The sequence below is a fragment of the Phodopus roborovskii genome, unplaced genomic scaffold, assembly GCF_943737965.1.
Source record: "Phodopus roborovskii unplaced genomic scaffold, PHOROB, whole genome shotgun sequence".
NCBI classification, from domain to species: Eukaryota; Metazoa; Chordata; class Mammalia; order Rodentia; family Cricetidae; genus Phodopus; species Phodopus roborovskii.
In genome coordinates, this window is record NW_026126558.1 from 5,673,487 (window position 1) to 5,690,416 (window position 16,930).

The window sequence follows — 16,930 nt, forward strand, 5'->3', positions numbered from 1 at the left end:
CCAGCAGTTGGAAGTGTCCTGGGGAAGAAGTCTGCTTCCCAGCTCTCTCGCCAACCTCCCTCTTCATCCCTAACAGGCTAGGTCCACGTTTAGGGCCCTCTCCAGCTCAGCCTCTATAAAACATTCTTTCCTAATGACAGCCAAGTGTCTCCCATAATATCTTCATCCTCAGTTGTCAGCAGAGATCTCTAAGAAGCATGGCCCTTTCTCTAACATACCCATCACTGGCTGATTTCCCTCCTCTTACATTTATACTTACTGTGTGTGCCTCATCCCAAAAGCTAAGAGCTAAAGGCAACCATTTTATTTTCTTTCTTCAGTGCTGGAAGCCTAGACCAGTGCTTGGGCTCAAAAGGACTAGTCACACTGGCCCAGGACCTGTTGAATCCCCACATGAAGATGGTCTGAATGGAAAATGATCTCCTTAAGCAGGTAGACTACTCCATAGAATGAAGTGGGAGGAATACTGGAAGTTCAAGGCTAGGCTTAGCTACATGAGAATTCAGTTTTTTCTAAAAGGGGGAAATTGTGGTGGTTTGAATAAGAATGGTTTCCATGTCCTCCTAAACTTGAATGCTTGGTCATCAGGGAAGGGCACTGCTTGAGAGGGATTAGGAGGGTGGCTTTGTTGAAGTAGGTGTGGTCTTGTTGGAGGAAGTGAGTCACTAAGGGTGGGCTTTGGGGTTTCAAAAGCCTAAGCTAGGCCCAGTGTCTCACTCCCTCTTCTTGCTGCCTGTGGATCCAGATGTGGAACTCTCAGCTCCCTCTTGTAGCACCATGCATGCCTGCATGCCACCACGTTCCCCACCATGATGAGAAAGGACTAAACCTCTGTTAGTAAGCCCCAATCAAATACTTTCTTTTATGTCAGTTGCCAAGGTCATGAGGCCTGTCTTAGCTACAGTTTCTATTGCTGTGAAAAGATTTTTTTTTTTTTTTTTTTTTTTTTTGAGATAGAGGCACAGTCTGTAGCTAAGGCTAGTTTGGAACTCACTGTGTAACCCAGGCTGTCTCAGCCTCCCAAATGCTTGGTGCTGTAGAATAATCCTTCTGTACACTATAAATATATATTGCTCTCATTGTTTAAAAAAAAAAAGAAAAAAGGTGATTGGCCAATAACTGGGCAGGAAGAGATTGGGCAAGATAGCCTGAAACAGAGAGGAAGAGGGGTGGAGTTAGAAGGGTCTCGAGGAGAGACAGAGAAGCAAAATGGACATGCCATACTGAGAAAAGGTACCAAGACACATGGCAAAGCATAGATAAGAAATATGGGTTAATGTAAGTGTAAGAGCTATTGGCCGAGCATGTATAATTCATATTAAGCCTCAGGGTTGTTTATTTGGGAAACAGTTGCCAGGACAGAACAGGAAAACTGCCTGCAGCTGGGATCACACATGTGAACCACCAGGTCTGACTATGATTTTGTTGTTGTTAAAAGAGCTCTCTAAAGTAGTGTGGAAGGTGGGTGAGGCCAAGTGGGAAAGAGATTTCACAGTGAATTGATATCCTCTCTCCTGGAGCCAGGTGGTTCCAAATCCATGGCTCTGATTTCTCTCACCAGTCCCCATCCACCAGTCACATTCCTCTTAGATATCTTCCCTCTTCCAATTGAGCCTGCTTGTTCTCTCCCACCCATCTCTAGCTAAAACCACCCTCTGCTGGTGAAACTTCCTTTGAGTGGGGTCCTATTTCTCTACCCCAAGGACAAGGGCACAGAAGGAGGCATGGGGGCATGTGCAAATGGGCTGCACACTCCACCACACCTGGCCTGAGTATGGCATTTTAAAGAAATATCTTCCTTGCCCAGGTATGATAGTGCACACTAATTCCAGCACCAGGAAGGCAGAGACAGGCAGATCTCTGTAAATTCCAGGCCAGCCAGGACTACATGGTGATACCCTGTCTCAAATAAATATATAAACAAAGAAATGAATAAGCTTTCTTCCTGTCCAGTGGCTCACATCTGTTGTCCCTGCACTAAAGTCTGAGGCAGGTAGATTGCTATAAGCATAAGGCCAGTCTGTGCTGCATGAGACTATGACTCAAAAATAAAATAAAGCTGGGCGCCTTTAATCCCAGCACCTGGGAGGCAGAGGCAGATGGATCTTTGTGAGTTTGAGGCCAGCCTGGTTTACATAGTGAGTTCGGGACAGCCAGGACTACACAGTGAAACTCTTGTCTCGAAAAAAACCAAGCCAAACCAAACAGACAAACAAATAAATAAACAGAAAGGGCAGTAAGGGATTTTAATTAATATAACTGTATTAGTAAGAGAATTAGAAGCACCTCAGCCCATCTTCGGAATGTGGACATTCAGGTTTACACAAAGGAAGAATTGGAACAGAGAGTTAGGAGATATGACTCAATTCTAGGTCTGCAGGGTAAGATTATTGCTTGAGGAGACAGTCTGGCTCAGGGTGCTCTCATCTTGGGATGTGTGAAGCGCTTCTGCTACTGCTGCTGGAAGCCAAGGTGACTTGCAAGTTTGCAGCAATAACTGGAGAGAGAGCTTCAAGCACATTTTCTAAAGTTTTGTTTGTTCTTAATACAGTTTTAAGTAGCCCGGGCTGGCAGATCTCTAACTAAATGTGTAGCTAAGGATGACTTTAAATTTCTAATCCTCCAACCTCCACATCCAGGGAAATGGGATTATAATGCTTCTGGTTTTGTTTTGTTTTGTTTTGTTTGGATTGTCTAGGATCAAACCCAGGGTTTTCTGCACAGCAGGCAAACACCCTATCAATTAAACTACATTCCCAACTCCTTTGAGGGCAGATATTCTTGAAGTGACTAAGATGTCTAAGGGTTAAGCAGATGTCTGACATAAATGTTTAAGGCAAAGGAGATCGATGAAAAATCAGGCAGGAATACCAGGCCTTTAGCTTGCTTTGTTGGCCCAGATGAGGAGCTCCCCGGGGTGATGTTTGAAACAGAGCCCCACTATGTAGCCTTGTATAGCCTAGAATTCACAGTGCAGACCAGGCTGGTCTCTCAAAACAACAAAAAAACCTGCTTGTCTCTGCCTCCAGAGTGCCAGGGGTCCATTGTTTAGCAAAAGCAATTTCTAAGCCCCCATTGTGGTCAGGTCAAGCGGATCGCTACAACAGGCCTGCAAGGTGGTTATGAAGGATCAGTGAGGTGTAGTGTAGAGCCCTCAAGGAGAGCACCTGGCAGGGAGCAAATCTTGTGGAAAGGTTGTCCTTAATTTAGAAGTAAGCTTAGCAAAGGTCATAGGAGTTTGTCACTCTAGGTGTAGACACTCTCCAAAACTACTAGGTACTTCTGCTCAGGTCATGCAACCACAACTCTAAGGGCATCCTGCTGCAACAACTCTGGTCTCCTTGACCTCTGTCAGTGCGCTCTCAGTGGCCCTAAGAATAAGCGTGTATGCGCCAACAGACAAGACAAGACAAGCCTTGCCTTGAAAACCTTATTGTTCAACTTAACTCCTGAAGCTCCTGCCGCAGTGACCCATCACGGCTGTCACCAGGCAACCCATAACAGACCAAATAAAACTCTGCCTTCTTCCGAAATGCTGAGTTTGGACACGTATCCTCGAAAAGCGAATCAGAGTGCTGGGGCCACCGAGTGGAGACAAAGGAATCGAAAGAGGGAGGACTTACAGGGGTGGAGCCTGAGTAAGGACAGAAGGTGTGGGCTGAGCTCTGTCTGGGCAACCCTTGCTGGCTGCATGGAAATCGCTCTGGGGCAGGAACTTTTCTTTCTTCCTTCCTTCCTTCCTTCCTTCCTTCCTTCCTTCCTTCCTTCCTATCTTCCTTCCTTCCTTCCTTTCTTTCTCTTCCTTCCTTCCTTCCCCCTCTTCTTTCCTCTCTCTCTCTCTCCCTCTCTCTCTCTCTGTCTCTCCTTTGTTCATCTGTTTCAAGAGATTTCTCTGTGTAGCCCAAGCTGTCCTGAAACTCACTCTGTAGACCAGGCTGGCCTCAAACTCCCAGATCTGCCTGCCTCTGCCTCCGTTGTGTTGGGATTAAAGGCCTGTGACACCACTGCCAGGCTGACACTTTCTATTTTGCCAGCTGTATTTGAACCTTCTATCTTGATCAAAGAGTTTTGGCCACTTTCTGTTCTACCCCCACCCCCATTCTCTCTTTCTTCCTTTCTCCAGGCAAGGTTTTTCTGTATATCCCTGGCTATCCTTGAACTCAGAAATCTGCCTGTCTCTGTCTCCTGAATGCTGGGATTAAAGTCATGAGCTACCACTGTCCAGCTCAGTCTATTTCTTTATGACCAAAAATCTAAAGGCTATATCTTTGCAGTTTAAAAGAGATCATTGCCTGTAGTAGCAAGTAATCAGAAAGCTGAGACAGGAGGAACTCTGGGACCCTTGACCAGCCTGTGCAACATAGTAAGACTGTGTCAAAACCCAAAACAAATGGAAGAAGTAATTTTTCTAGGCTAAGCTCCTACAGACAAGAACATAAAAGCCCACGAAGAGAGGGGCCACACACCAAACAAAACCTAAAAAGCAGGCTAGTTGTCCACTGTCTAGGAGATGGCTCAGCTGGTAAAGTGGGAACCTGAATTGCTCCCCAGAACCCACATAAAAATCTGACATTGCTGTGGGTTCATAATCCAGTGCTGGGTCTTCTGAGACAGATAGATCCTAGAGATCACTGGTCAGCCAGTCTAGCCAGTCATTGACTGAGTCCCAGGTCTCAGGTTGAGCAGCACTGGCTGCTCTTCTAGAGGACTGGGTTCAGTTCCTGGCACCAACCTGGCAGCCCACAACAGTCTATAATTCCAGTTGCAGGAGTTCTATGCTCTCTTCTGGGTTTCCAGGGCAGCAGGGCACACATGGGGAATATACATGCGTGTAGGCAAAACACTCATACACACAAAATAAAATAAACGTATTTAAAAGAATGGAGGAAGACACTTGACTTCAACCTCTAACCTCCACACATTTATGTGCAATCACACACAGGCACATATCCATCAGATACATACACACACACACACACACACATTTCCAAAATGGGGCAATTATAGCACCAGTCACATGGCATGATGAAGATGTTCAAAGACCAATCTGCCAAGAGCAGTGGTGCACACCTTTAATCCCAACATTTGGGAGACAGACACCCGCAGATCTCTGTGAGTTCAATGCCACCCTGATCTACATTGGGAGTTCTAGGCCAGCCTGGACTATATAGGGAGATTGTCTAAGAAACAAAGACGAATCTGATGCTTGCTCAGTTCTGCTTCCTGCAGCCTTTCCTGCTAGAGCCCCTTTGCCTCTGCTATATAATACTTCCACTTTCTATTGCATATAGCTGCCCAGTAAAGGTAGTCACATCTTTAGTCCATTTTCTTTTTCTTCCTTTCTTTTCTTTTTTTCTACTTTTGAGACAGGTCTCAGAGTGCTGGGATTAAAGGTATGTGCCATTACACCAGCAATTGTTTATTTATTTTTGAGATGGGGTCTCTCCGTATAGTCCTGGATGCCCTGGAGCTCCCTAGGTAGACCAGGCTGACCCTAAATCACAGAGATCCTCTTGCCTCTGTCTTCAGAGTACTGGAATTAAAGACATGCATCACCACACACCACTCTTTATTTATTTTTTTTAACTTTAACCACACTAAATCGCCCTACTACTGGAAATGATATAAATGGGGAAGGCTCCAGGCTAGAATTTGCTACCTGCCATTTCTACTACATTCACCATGGGAAGAGAAAAAAGCAGTGTCTGGTCTTTGCTGGTTGATTATGAACTTTAGGCTGCATTCTAGACTTGCCCTACCTTTTACTTAAGAACAACAAGGGTGCAGGCAGACTGAACTCCAAGGTCATGCAGACCAGGGCTTTCACAGTCCCCTATCTATGCTATATAACAGACCACCCAAATCCTACTGTGTTGAAATAGAAGCCCCTAGTATGTATGTATGTATGTGTTATGTGTGTATATATATATATATAGATAGATAGATAGATAGATAGATAGTCTCAGGATGTGACTGACACCTGATAGGAGGTGTACCTTTGTTGTAGATAGGGACACCAAATGCTAATGCTCTATGTACATTCTTGCTCATGCCTGGGGGGGACTGGGTGGCTCAGGTTGAAGTTACCTAAAGATGAGTGGACAACCATATACTGCCTCTTTAGGTATGTGGGCTTACACCAGCAGAGTGCTGGATTCCACGAGTGCCCTCTCTGAGAACCAAGCAGTCTTTTCCCGCCCTAACCTTTGGAACATAACTTCTGTGAAAGTGGTTATGCTCTTCAGTTTTCCATTACTCTAACACAATACCTGAGATAGACAACTGGTAAGGGGTAACTGCTTATTTTGCTCAGTTCTGGAGGCTTTATCCCAAGTTCTCATAGACCTGTTGCCTTTTGCCCCTCCCATAATGGTAAGGAGTGCATAGTAGGTAGAGCAAAGACATTCACCTCATAATTAGAACAAAAGCCCAAGGAGACGACCACCACACATTGGAAAGACTATGTAGCTATGCACAGCCTCCACAGAGAAGAGACTCACAATTTTGGTTGCATCCCAGCAAAGGACCACATGTGAAATATTGGACCTTACAGTTATACCAACCAACATTATAGGAAGTAAAAAATAATTTAACTGCCAGTCTTTAATCCCGTACTTGGGGAGGCAGAGGCAGGTTGATCTCCGTGAGTTGGAGGCCAGCATGGTTCACATAGTGAATTCCAGGACAGCCAGGTTGATGTAAAGAGACCCTGTGTCAAAAACAAATGAACAAACAAAATTGACACAGGATAAATTGTTAATTTGGATTTCAGGTCAGGTCACTCACGAAGTTTCAGGAAAGTTTATTTCACAGGCACAGCTGAGACAGCACAGTGTTGCCCTTTGTTTACTTACCCTCATTGGACTCTAGAGCCCAGACTACATCAGGGCCAGAACTGGAGACATGTTGCCCTTTGAGGATCAGCCTCCCTAGTCTGAAGCCAGGGCTCGCAGCTCCTCAGTCTGTCTCTTTCAGTACCTATGGCTGATGTGTGCATGGAGAGAGGATGTGAGAAGGTACTGTGTACACCAAATTCTTTGGGATGCTACCAAGCACAGGGTAGGGGCTTAAGCTTTGACAGCGCCTTGACCATAAGGGAATGGGCGACAGAGAGGCTCAGTTCAGAAGTTCTGCCTTCACCCAGCTGTGCATACTCACTGTGGACCTCTGAACAGTTGGCCTCTCTGGGTTTCAGTCCTCTCCCTGGGGAGGATGGAGAATTCTGGGCAAGAATGTCTGGCAATGTCACACTTTCTGTGTGAGTGGATACTGGGCATTCTGAAGCTATGGGAAACCACCACCGGGGCGGGGCATGGAACCAGCATATTTTTGGATACTGTTCCCAGCCAGTGCCTTCTCAAAGACCAAGTCCCAGCCTTCCCAACAGTTTTCCCTTCCCTGTCTCTCCAGTTCAAGTCTCAGGCTTCGGCTTATATGGCTGCTTACACTTAATTTACAGCATAGATAGCAGGAAGAAAGTTGAAGATGAGCCCCCCACCCTATGGGGTCAGGAACGGGTCTCTACCCTGTGGGAGATGGGAAGAGCTGCTTTCTGAGTCACAAGAGATGTGCCAGGGGCTTTGAGACGGGAAGCAAACTTCCTTCTCTAGTTCCACTCCCTGACTCCAGGGTGCAACATGAGACCCTTTCAGCACAAACCTTAGCACCAGCCTAGGAGATCAGGGCTGCCCCTACTCATTCCTCATTCTCCTCCCTTCCCAATCTAAGTTATTCTTTCCCCAAAATAAAGCTTATTTATATCAAATATGCTTCAACCTAGTCCTAGCTAAAAAAAAAAGGGGGGGGGCAGAAAAAGGCAAAGAAAAAGAACTCTCCAATACCAGAGATCTGACAGCAGTGACTTTATTAAGTATACCCCCTCCAAATATAAACACAACCCAGTAAAAAAACAAAACAAACCATAAAACATCAGGCCTGGAGCCATAATAAAACAGAGACAAATGAGCAACACAAATACAGAGGTGGCCTAAATGGGGAGGACAGAGCCAAGTGGACTCATGTGGGGCGGGGACGGCCATAAATACTGGAGGACTTTCACCTGGTAGCCCTAGGGTACCCTAATGAGCCTGTGGGAAGCAAAGCTGGGGGCAGTGTCAGTAGCTAGATGGCTCTGTGGGACAGATGCTGCTTGTCTTGGCCCTGGCTGCCACTTGGCCCCACACCCCAGCTGTGAGCAACTTCACTTGGGCCCCTGGGCTTCAGATTCCTCGTCGTCATCTTCGTACATTTCACCCTCCTCCTCAGCCGTGGCATCCTGGTATTGCTGGTACTCAGATACCAGGTCATTCATGTTGCTCTCAGCCTCCGTGAACTCCATCTCATCCATGCCCTCACCTGTGTACCAGTGCAGGAAGGCCTTGCGCCGGAACATGGCTGTGAACTGCTCTGAGATGCGTTTGAACAGCTCCTGGATGGCCGTGCTGTTGCCAATGAAGGTGGATGACATCTTGAGCCCACGGGGTGGGATATCACACACTGCTACCTTGACATTGTTGGGGATCCACTCCACGAAGTAACTACTGTTCTTACTCTGGATGGCCAGCATCTGCTCATCCACCTCCTTCATGGACATGCGCCCACGGAAGACAGTGGCTACTGTCAGGTAACGGCCATGGCGTGGGTCACAGGCAGCCATCATATTCTTGGCGTCGAACATCTGTTGGGTGAGCTCAGGCACTGTCAGGGCACGATATTGCTGGCTGCCCCGGGCTGTAAGTGGGGCAAAGCCAGGCATGAAGAAGTGCAAGCGAGGGAAGGGCACCATATTGACAGCCAGCTTGCGGAGGTCAGCGTTGAGTTGACCAGGGAATCGAAGGGAGGTGGTGACTCCACTCATGGTAGCAGACACAAGGTGGTTGAGGTCCCCATAGGTGGGTGTGGCCAGCTTGAGGGTGCGGAAGCAGATGTCGTACAGGGCCTCGTTGTCGATGCAGTAGGTCTCGTCTGTGTTCTCTACCAGCTGGTGGATGGACAGGGTGGCATTGTAGGGCTCCACCACAGTGTCGGACACTTTGGGCGAGGGCACCACGCTGAAGGTGTTCATGATGCGGTCAGGGTACTCCTCACGCACCTTGCTGATGAGCAGTGTGCCCATGCCTGAGCCTGTGCCCCCACCCAGTGAATGTGTCAGCTGGAACCCCTGCAGGCAGTCGCAGTTCTCACACTCCTTCCGCACGACATCCAGGACGGAGTCCACCAGCTCTGCTCCCTCAGTATAGTGCCCTTTGGCCCAGTTGTTGCCAGCACCACTCTGACCTATAGAGACGGAAGAGACAGGTGATAGGAAAGGTCAAGGGTCTACAGCACAGACATCTAGGAGCTGCCAAACACCCCAGAAGAAAGTTGGTTCCCCTGTCGTCTATAAATGTACCATGTGCTAATACACCTTCTCATTCCACCTGAGCTTCACGGTTGAGTTGTGGGCATCTTGGCTGCAGAAGCTGTGAACAGGGTAGGGAGAATCTGGGATAAGGCCAGGGCCTCACTATCTCTCAAGGACGTCCCAGATGAATAGCTCAGCCTTCTCTCTCCAGATCACCTTTCCTCCCATTGGTCTGCTAAGACCTTGAAGGGAGATGAAAGCTGTCCTTTATTCAGATGCTTTGCCTACTCTCCTCACCCCTCTAAGCCAAATACTCCTCTTTTCCACAATAAAAACAAACCCTGAGCATCTATTGTGGCTGGGGACTGGCTAAGAACTGGCACCCACTAGTCTAGTGCTAAGAGCTTTAAAGACAAACACTTCTTTAAAGAGAGAGAATATGCACATGTGTGGGTGTGCATGTGCCATGCACACATGTGAAGGTCAGAGGACAACTTAAAGAACTTGGTTCTCCCTTTCTACCACCTGGGTCCCAGGGATTGAACTCAGATCATCAAGTTTGACAGTAAGCCCCTTTACCTGCTGAGTCATTTTACTGACTCAGGGTGCTAGGGTCTTGAAAGCAGAAGTGAGGAGAGACTGTCTTCCTGTGTGTGTGTAAGCACTGGGGACCTGTCACTGGGCACAGACTCAAGGACACCCTGACCTCTTGAGATATGCTCAGAAACTGGAGCCCTCTAGAGACCCAGCTTTTGTCTTCTTTTTTTTTTTTTTTGGAGACAGGATTTCTCTGTAGCTTTAGAGCCTGTCCTGGAACTAGCTCTGTAGACCAGGCTGGCCTCAGACTCACAGAGATCCACCTGCCTCTGCCTTCCAAGTACTGGGATTAAAGGCATGTGCGACCATACCCGGCTTGCCCTTATTCTTTGTAAAATGCTCCTATACAGAACCCTTCATCTGGACCTCCAATGCTCATAGTAAAATGGAAAGTCATTTTCACCCTCCAGGTCCCAGTGAAGAATAGTTGACTCCATCCCCTTTCAAGCACTCTGCTTCTATCTGTTGACCTGGGTTTGCCAGGCCCAGGTTTCTGTCATCAGAGCCTGGAGCAGAGGAACTTACCAAAGATGAAGTTGTCAGGCCTGAATAGATGCCCAAAAGCCCCAGACCGCACACTATCCATGGTTCCAGGTTCCAGGTCCACCAGAATGGCTCTGGGCACATACTTGTGAGCTGGGAGGAGAGAGGGTTCAGTAGTGTGAAATAAAGAGTCAGGGGAACCTATCTACTTCCCCCTGAATCCTGCCCTCAACCTGCCAGTCCCTTGCCTCACCCTAAAGGCTAGAACTTGGGTTTTGTTTTTGTTTGTTTGTTTGAGACAGGGCTTCTCTGTGTAACAGTCCTGGCTGCCCTGGAACTCAACTTTGTAGATCAGGCTGGCCTTGAACTGACTGAGATCTACCTGCCTCTGTCTCCCAAGTGCTGGGACTAAAGGCATGCACAACCACCACCCAGACCCATGGTAAGCTCTGGCCTGGCCACGGGTGTGATCCTATCTGGGACAGATAAGATCAAGTCCTGCCTATCTCTGAACTACTCAAGGCCATCACCATCATTAAATACATTTACATCTTACTCCATGGAAGTAACTCATTGTAGTGTGCCTCATTTCCAGTCATACATGCTATCTTCTGGGTCAATGGATGTTAGGACTCAGTTTACCCAGGGTCAGGATGGATGTGGAGTGGTACTCACAGGAGGCCTCATTGTAGTACACGCTGATGCGCTCCAGCTGCAGGTCTGAGTCTCCCACATAATTACCACTGGGGTCTATGCCATGCTCATCACTGATGACCTCCCAGAACTGTGTGAGGACAGAAGAAAAGAGTTCAGCAGGCACTTGTGACCCTACTAGGCCTTTTCTCTTCTGACCTCTTAAAGCCCTTGGTGCAAAAGTAGAACTTTGGCACCTTACTAGACCCAACATAAAGCTTCATAAAATAATAAAAAATGCATACCTACTCTGCATTATCTGGCTAACATTACCAGGCCCCCAGGGTGGACTAGGACTCAACCCACACCGACAGGTTCTAACCAGCTCTGCAGCTGTAGGAAAATGCAGGTATCTCCTGGGGTTCTTTTTATTCTTTCTTTTCAGGAAAGGAGCTGAAGACTCACAAAACATAGAAAATTGCCCAGGGCAGGTGGTAGAACAGGACACAGGTCAAATCAGATTCTCAGCCACTACGTGTGACCCTCAGTGCCAGTGTGTGCCATGTGCCCTGACAGGTTCCATTGGTGCCTCAGGCAGTGTGACATCCTGGGGACATGGTCTTGGGGCTGAGAGAAAGAAAATTTTCACTATCTACCCTTTGGTGCCATTGGATTTTTGTCATGGGCACATTAGCATTTTATGTTTTCATTTTATTTGTTTGTTTGTTTGTTTGAAGACAGGGTTTCTCTGAGTAGTCTTGGCTGTTCTGCAGTTCAGACTCAAAGGAGGCCTCTGCCTCCTCAGAACAGGGATTAAAGGTGTAAGCCACTGACCCAACTGCACTAATTTTTAATTTAAAACAATGGGGCTGGAGACATAGCTGTTCTTATAGAGGACTCAAGTCCAGCAGGACTATACAGAGAAACCCTGTTTCAAAAGACCAGAAAAAAAAAAAGACTCATAGACTCATCTTAAATTTAAAAAATATATATGATAGGTTATCTTATCTGCAGGTCTTATTTTGCTATTTTATTTATTTATCTAGAAACAAGGTCTTGCTGGGCAGTGGTGTCACATGCCTTTAATCTCAGCAATCGGGAAGCAGAGGCAGGCAGATTTCTGAGTCTGAGGCCAGCCTGATCTACAAAATAAGTTCCAGGGCAACTAGGGCTACACAGAGGAAACCCTGTCTCAGAAAAACAAACAAAAAACCCACTGAAACAAGGTTCTCGATATGTGACCCAAGCAATCTTAACCATCTTCCTGCCTCAGCCTCTGCAGAGCTGGTACTGTGAGTGTGCAGCAGCATGTTCTCAGCCTCTCAATTGCTTTCGTAAATTGAAATTCAAAATAAAATATCCCCCGCTTCAATGGAATAGAGCTGTATACCATTAGAAGGCTGAGGCTGGAGGATCATGAGTTCAAGAACAGTCTGGGCTACATATCGAGAGGCTAACAACATAAAATACCACAAATAAAATAAAGCCTAACAAGAAAATATTATTACATAGAAAATAAGAAAACAAATAGAATTATTTAAATTAAATGAACACAGATATTTAAATTAAATACATATAATTATTTAAATTAAGTGCATCACTACAGGAAAGAAAACCTCCAGGTATTGTGACCCCAATCTAAACCCATACAGTTCAGCCTCCTGTAGACCCCAAGTTCCAGCCAGAAAACCATGGTGCTGCTGTCCGAGGTGCTGACCCGATTGGGGTGTAGGCTTCTGAAGACTCCAGGTAGTGGAACATGAGTGCAAGCAGAGTTGTGATGCATGGCTCCCGAAGAGTGGTCCAAGAGCCCCCAAAGATGTTCAATTCCCCTAGAATGAGTACCCTCCTCATCAGGCCCATTGGCTCTCAGGTGGGTTCCACCCCCCAAAGACTCCCTGCTTTGGGGGTGGGGTGGCATCACAGACAAGAATGTAGACAAAGGCACCATAAAGACATTTTCTAGGGGACTCCTTTATGGGAGAATTAATCTGGGCTCTCAGGTCCCAGCAAAGGGAACAATGAGGGTGGCCCAGTCACATGTGCTCCTGTTGATGGGGGCACATGTCACCACCCACGTTGACAAATCTGCACATACCTATATTAAAATTCCTGCCTTGCTCAAATCCATGGTGTGATCCGAGGCAAATGACTCAACTTCTAGAACCTTCATCTTTCTCAGCCTTAGGAGGAGGTGATACCCACACCACACTTTCACAAGGTGTAACAATGCACCAGACCCAGGGCTGTAACTCTCAGGAGGTGATAACACTGCATTGCTAAAACACCACTTCTGCTGCTTCCAAGTATTTCCTCCTGGCCTCACACTTCTCTTCTTGTCTCCACTCCACCCACACCTCTGCCTGGTCACCTCTCAAAAGCCTGTGGCCCTTTGTGCTGAGATAGGACCAATAAGCAAAAAACAAACAAACAAACAAAAAACACCAGCCCTCTGTACCCACTCCCTCGGTTCCTTAGGTGGCAGGGAAAAGCTTTCCCCACTGCAGCCCACACCAGGGACCCTAAAGCCAGCTACAAAAATCAGAAGTAAATCTGACCGAGGAAGTTCATATTGCCTGGGGCAGATGCTAAGCAGGTAAATCCCCACAGGGCCTGACCCTTCAGTCTGGTCTCTGGGGCAGAGGGTGGAAACTGCTAAAATGCCTTGTACTGATTACAATGAAGGGAAACAATGGGAAAGGAAGACATCCCTCCGCAGATAATTTACTCATTATTTGCACTGTTAAAAAAGGATCAGGTATTCAAAATTTAAACACATCTAAATTAAAAGAGAGAGAGGGAGAGCAAAACTCCCAAAAGAATAAACAAGGGGAAGCCTAAGGGCCATAGCACTGAGAAGCAGAACAAACCTCAGCTGAGTCCAGCACTCAGGTCTCTTCCACAGCTCACACTCCTCTGATGGACCCAGCCTGGGTGTGGACCTGACTTCTAGACCCTTGCTAAAGAGAAGCCCTCATAGGAGCACAGCATAGCATCAGTTCCAGCACGGGGGGGGGGGGTCACCAAACAGGCCTTAGGATTGCAAACCTTCCCTCCCCCCACTCACCCCTGGCTTTGGCAGGAGCAGATGTTCAGGGAAGGCCTGGCACCTGTGGCCACATTAATGAGCCCTCACCCTCCCTCAGGCCAGGGCAGCTGTCAGTGATTACCCCAGGAGTCCTGATTTGATCTGAGGCTCCTGCCTTAGCTTCCCCTGTATGTCCCCCTCCCCAAGTTCCCCTCCAGAATAGGAGCAGCTGTCTCCTCAGTGATTAGAGAGCCTCCCTGTGCTGCTTCCCTCCCCCCACCCCAACTAGAGGAACCTCCACCCTAGAGCCAAACTTGCAATTTACATGCCAACCACGTGACTGCCCCAGCCCATGGTAATTAGCTTTTTGTTCCTGCCTGGTTTCTATGGTAACAGCCTCCAGAGTTAATCTTTGCTTCGTCCCCTCCCTTCCAGGACCTGTCTACCCCACCTCCTCCTTTGGGAACTAGCTACACACCATCCCTGAGCTATGTCCAGCATCCATCTGGACAAAGCTCCATCTCAAATATGGAGCTCAAATAATAGTTCAGGAGAAAGAATGAGGCAGCTGACCCCACCCATTCAGACCCAACCCAACTCCAGGTTGGGCTTCTGTACTACGGATCAAGTAGTTCTGTCTTCCACTTGCTGTGTGACCTTGAGTAAGGAACAGCCTCCTAGGACTTGGAAACAGGACAGCTACCTCACTAATCATAGCAGGGATGCATAGTCACTGCACCCACACACCCTGGTCTTTTTTTTTTTTTTTCTTTTCTTTTTTTTTTTTTTGCCTCTGCTCTAACACCTGGAGGTGGGCTGACAATAGAGGGGAAATACAGGCCGTCCTTGCAGTCGGTTTTGTTTTGTGCTCAATCCCGACTAGGAGGCCCTGGGAAGGCAGTTAGAGATGAGAGATTTGCACAGATAGGGAGAGTCAGTTCTGGACCAAGGTCATCGGAGTCCAGGCCCAACCCCTCCAACAAAGGAACAGGGTGGGGCAAGGAAGCTGAGGGTGATCTGAGCAAGGCTGACAATGTGAGTGCGGCCTGACTCCTAGAAGACGTCCAATTCTCCAGTGGGGGTTCGGGCATGTACAGTCATTATGGCTTTAGGGGAGAGCCCCACCCAAAGTTGCCCGACACACCCATCTTACTCAAGGCTTAAGTGGCAGTCTCAAAGAAGGCCACGCCCAGTCGGCGGCCCCAACCATATCCTCTGTACCTGCTGGAACCATGGTGTGTGTGGGTGAGAATGGATGGAAGAGTCAGAAGGGTTGCCCCTGGCTGTCCGCAGCAACCTGGGCGCGGAGCAGAGTGACGCGAGTGAGGGGAGCTGATTGGGGATCCCGGGGTCCCAGGAGCCGGTCAAGGGGCTGGGTTCTTCCCTTTGTTCCGCCGGCAGCTTCCAGAACAGCCTCTCTCTTCCCCACCCCACCCCCAACACCCTGGGGCAGGCGCTCGTGGGGACGCAGGACGCCGGACGGCTCAGCCTCACCTTGGCCCCTATCTGGTTGCCGCACTGGCCGGCCTGGATGTGCACGATCTCCCTCATGCTGACTTCAAACGGCTAGAGTTGAGAAGCAGGCGGACAGCGGGCTGCGGAGGATCGGTGCCTTCTGCCGCGCCCTCTTATAAGGGGCTGCCCCGCCCTCGCTAGCTGATGTCAGCGCTGCGGACCAATGCTGGGGCGCCGCCGCAGAATGCGGCAGGCTCTGCAGCATCAGCACCACGCATCGAGATCCGCCCGCACAATGCGGAGCATGTCTGGCCGCGCCTTCGGAGGAGGGGCCACTGGAGGGCCTTCGGCTCTGGGGACAATAGAGCCCAGGCTCCTCAGTGCCCCACCCCAGAAGCTGCCCTCCCTATGTCGTCCCTGCCCCATCCCCACCCTGCAGCTTTGTGAGAAGGGTCTTTCTTACTCTCATGTGTTTAAGAATCAAGACCCGTATTCTGTGTTTGCTGGGTCCCTCCGGGTGGGGGAGGCTGGGAAAGCTGGAGCCTCCCTGATACCTCTGTACAGACCTGGGAGCACAAGTCAGGAGGGTGGTGGATTATGCCTCCAACTCTGAGGTCACTGTTTTCTGGAGGAGAGAGGGCTACCAACCGATTGCTCCACAAAGGGCTGGCATGAGGGTACAGATATACCTGGAATGCGAGGATGCACAGCACCTGGCAAGCAACCCTGCTTCATGAATATCTGCATGGAAAATTCACATAAGGACATACAAACCATCCAGGGGAAGACATTGAGCAGTGTTTTCTGTCTGAACCATCCCTGATACCTTTGGTGCCCTCCCTTTCACTTTTGGTACAAGTGAGGGTGTGAAGAGGGGGCATGGAGTAAGCTGGAGAAATCTAGGTAAGGAGACTGTGTGTGGAGGGGGCCCATTGGGAGGAAGAGTCAAATAGTCAGAAGAGGACGTGCAATGTGTTCACATACAACACTGATTTAATATTCAGCTAGGGCCAGCAACACCTTATGAGGACCTTTTGATATTTCAATGACAGAAATTCTTCTGAAAGATTGAGACAGTACTACTACACATGGATGGTGCAAAAACATTCATTTCATAAGAGCAGCTAAAAACAATCTACTGGAGCCTTTGTCCAGTTAGCATGGGCATGCTGGGTACAGTGGCTGTGAATGTAACTCTTCTCTAAGGATAAACTTCTGAGTTAGCTGAGTTTAGAAATGAGTCTTTTGTTCTCAAGACATGCCCCTCCCCCACAATGTGTCCATGATGGTGGCTTTCTGTTGTTGGTTTCCATATGGCCTGGTTCAAGAAGTCCTGGGTGAGCATCTGGCATTGTCTCCTTGTCTGGACAGGGAAGATGCTTGGAAGTATC

General features: G+C 48.2%; 1 protein-coding gene across 1 annotated transcript; it reads right to left on the reverse strand.

The window, feature by feature from the left end:
• Positions 1-7,847: 7,847 nt before the first annotated feature.
• Tubb3 (tubulin beta 3 class III) lies at positions 7,848-15,746 on the reverse strand. The gene is made up of 4 exons (XM_051201843.1): positions 15,579-15,746; positions 11,099-11,207; positions 10,466-10,576; positions 7,848-9,276 (listed from the first exon to the last, which is right to left on the reverse strand). The coding sequence occupies exons 1-4, from the start codon at positions 15,633-15,635 to the stop codon at positions 8,201-8,203; spliced, it is 1,353 nt and encodes a 450-aa protein (XP_051057800.1). The 5' UTR covers positions 15,636-15,746; the 3' UTR covers positions 7,848-8,200.
• Between the last annotated feature and the right edge of the window lie 1,184 nt (positions 15,747-16,930).

What these genes read in the sequence shown, in the direction of transcription:
- Tubb3 (XM_051201843.1), bottom strand. Translation starts at nt 15,635, where the DNA reads ATGAGGGAGATCGTGCACATCCAGGCCGGCCAGTGCGGCAACCAGATA. An exon ending in GCAACCAGATAGGGGCCAAG is followed by an intron (nt 11,208 to 15,578) that starts GTGAGGCTGAGC and finishes GTCCTCACACAG; the next exon opens with TTCTGGGAGGTCATCAGTGA. An exon ending in GCCTGACAACTTCATCTTTG is followed by an intron (nt 9,277 to 10,465) that starts GTAAGTTCCTCT and finishes CCGTCTCTATAG; the next exon opens with GTCAGAGTGGTGCTGGCAAC.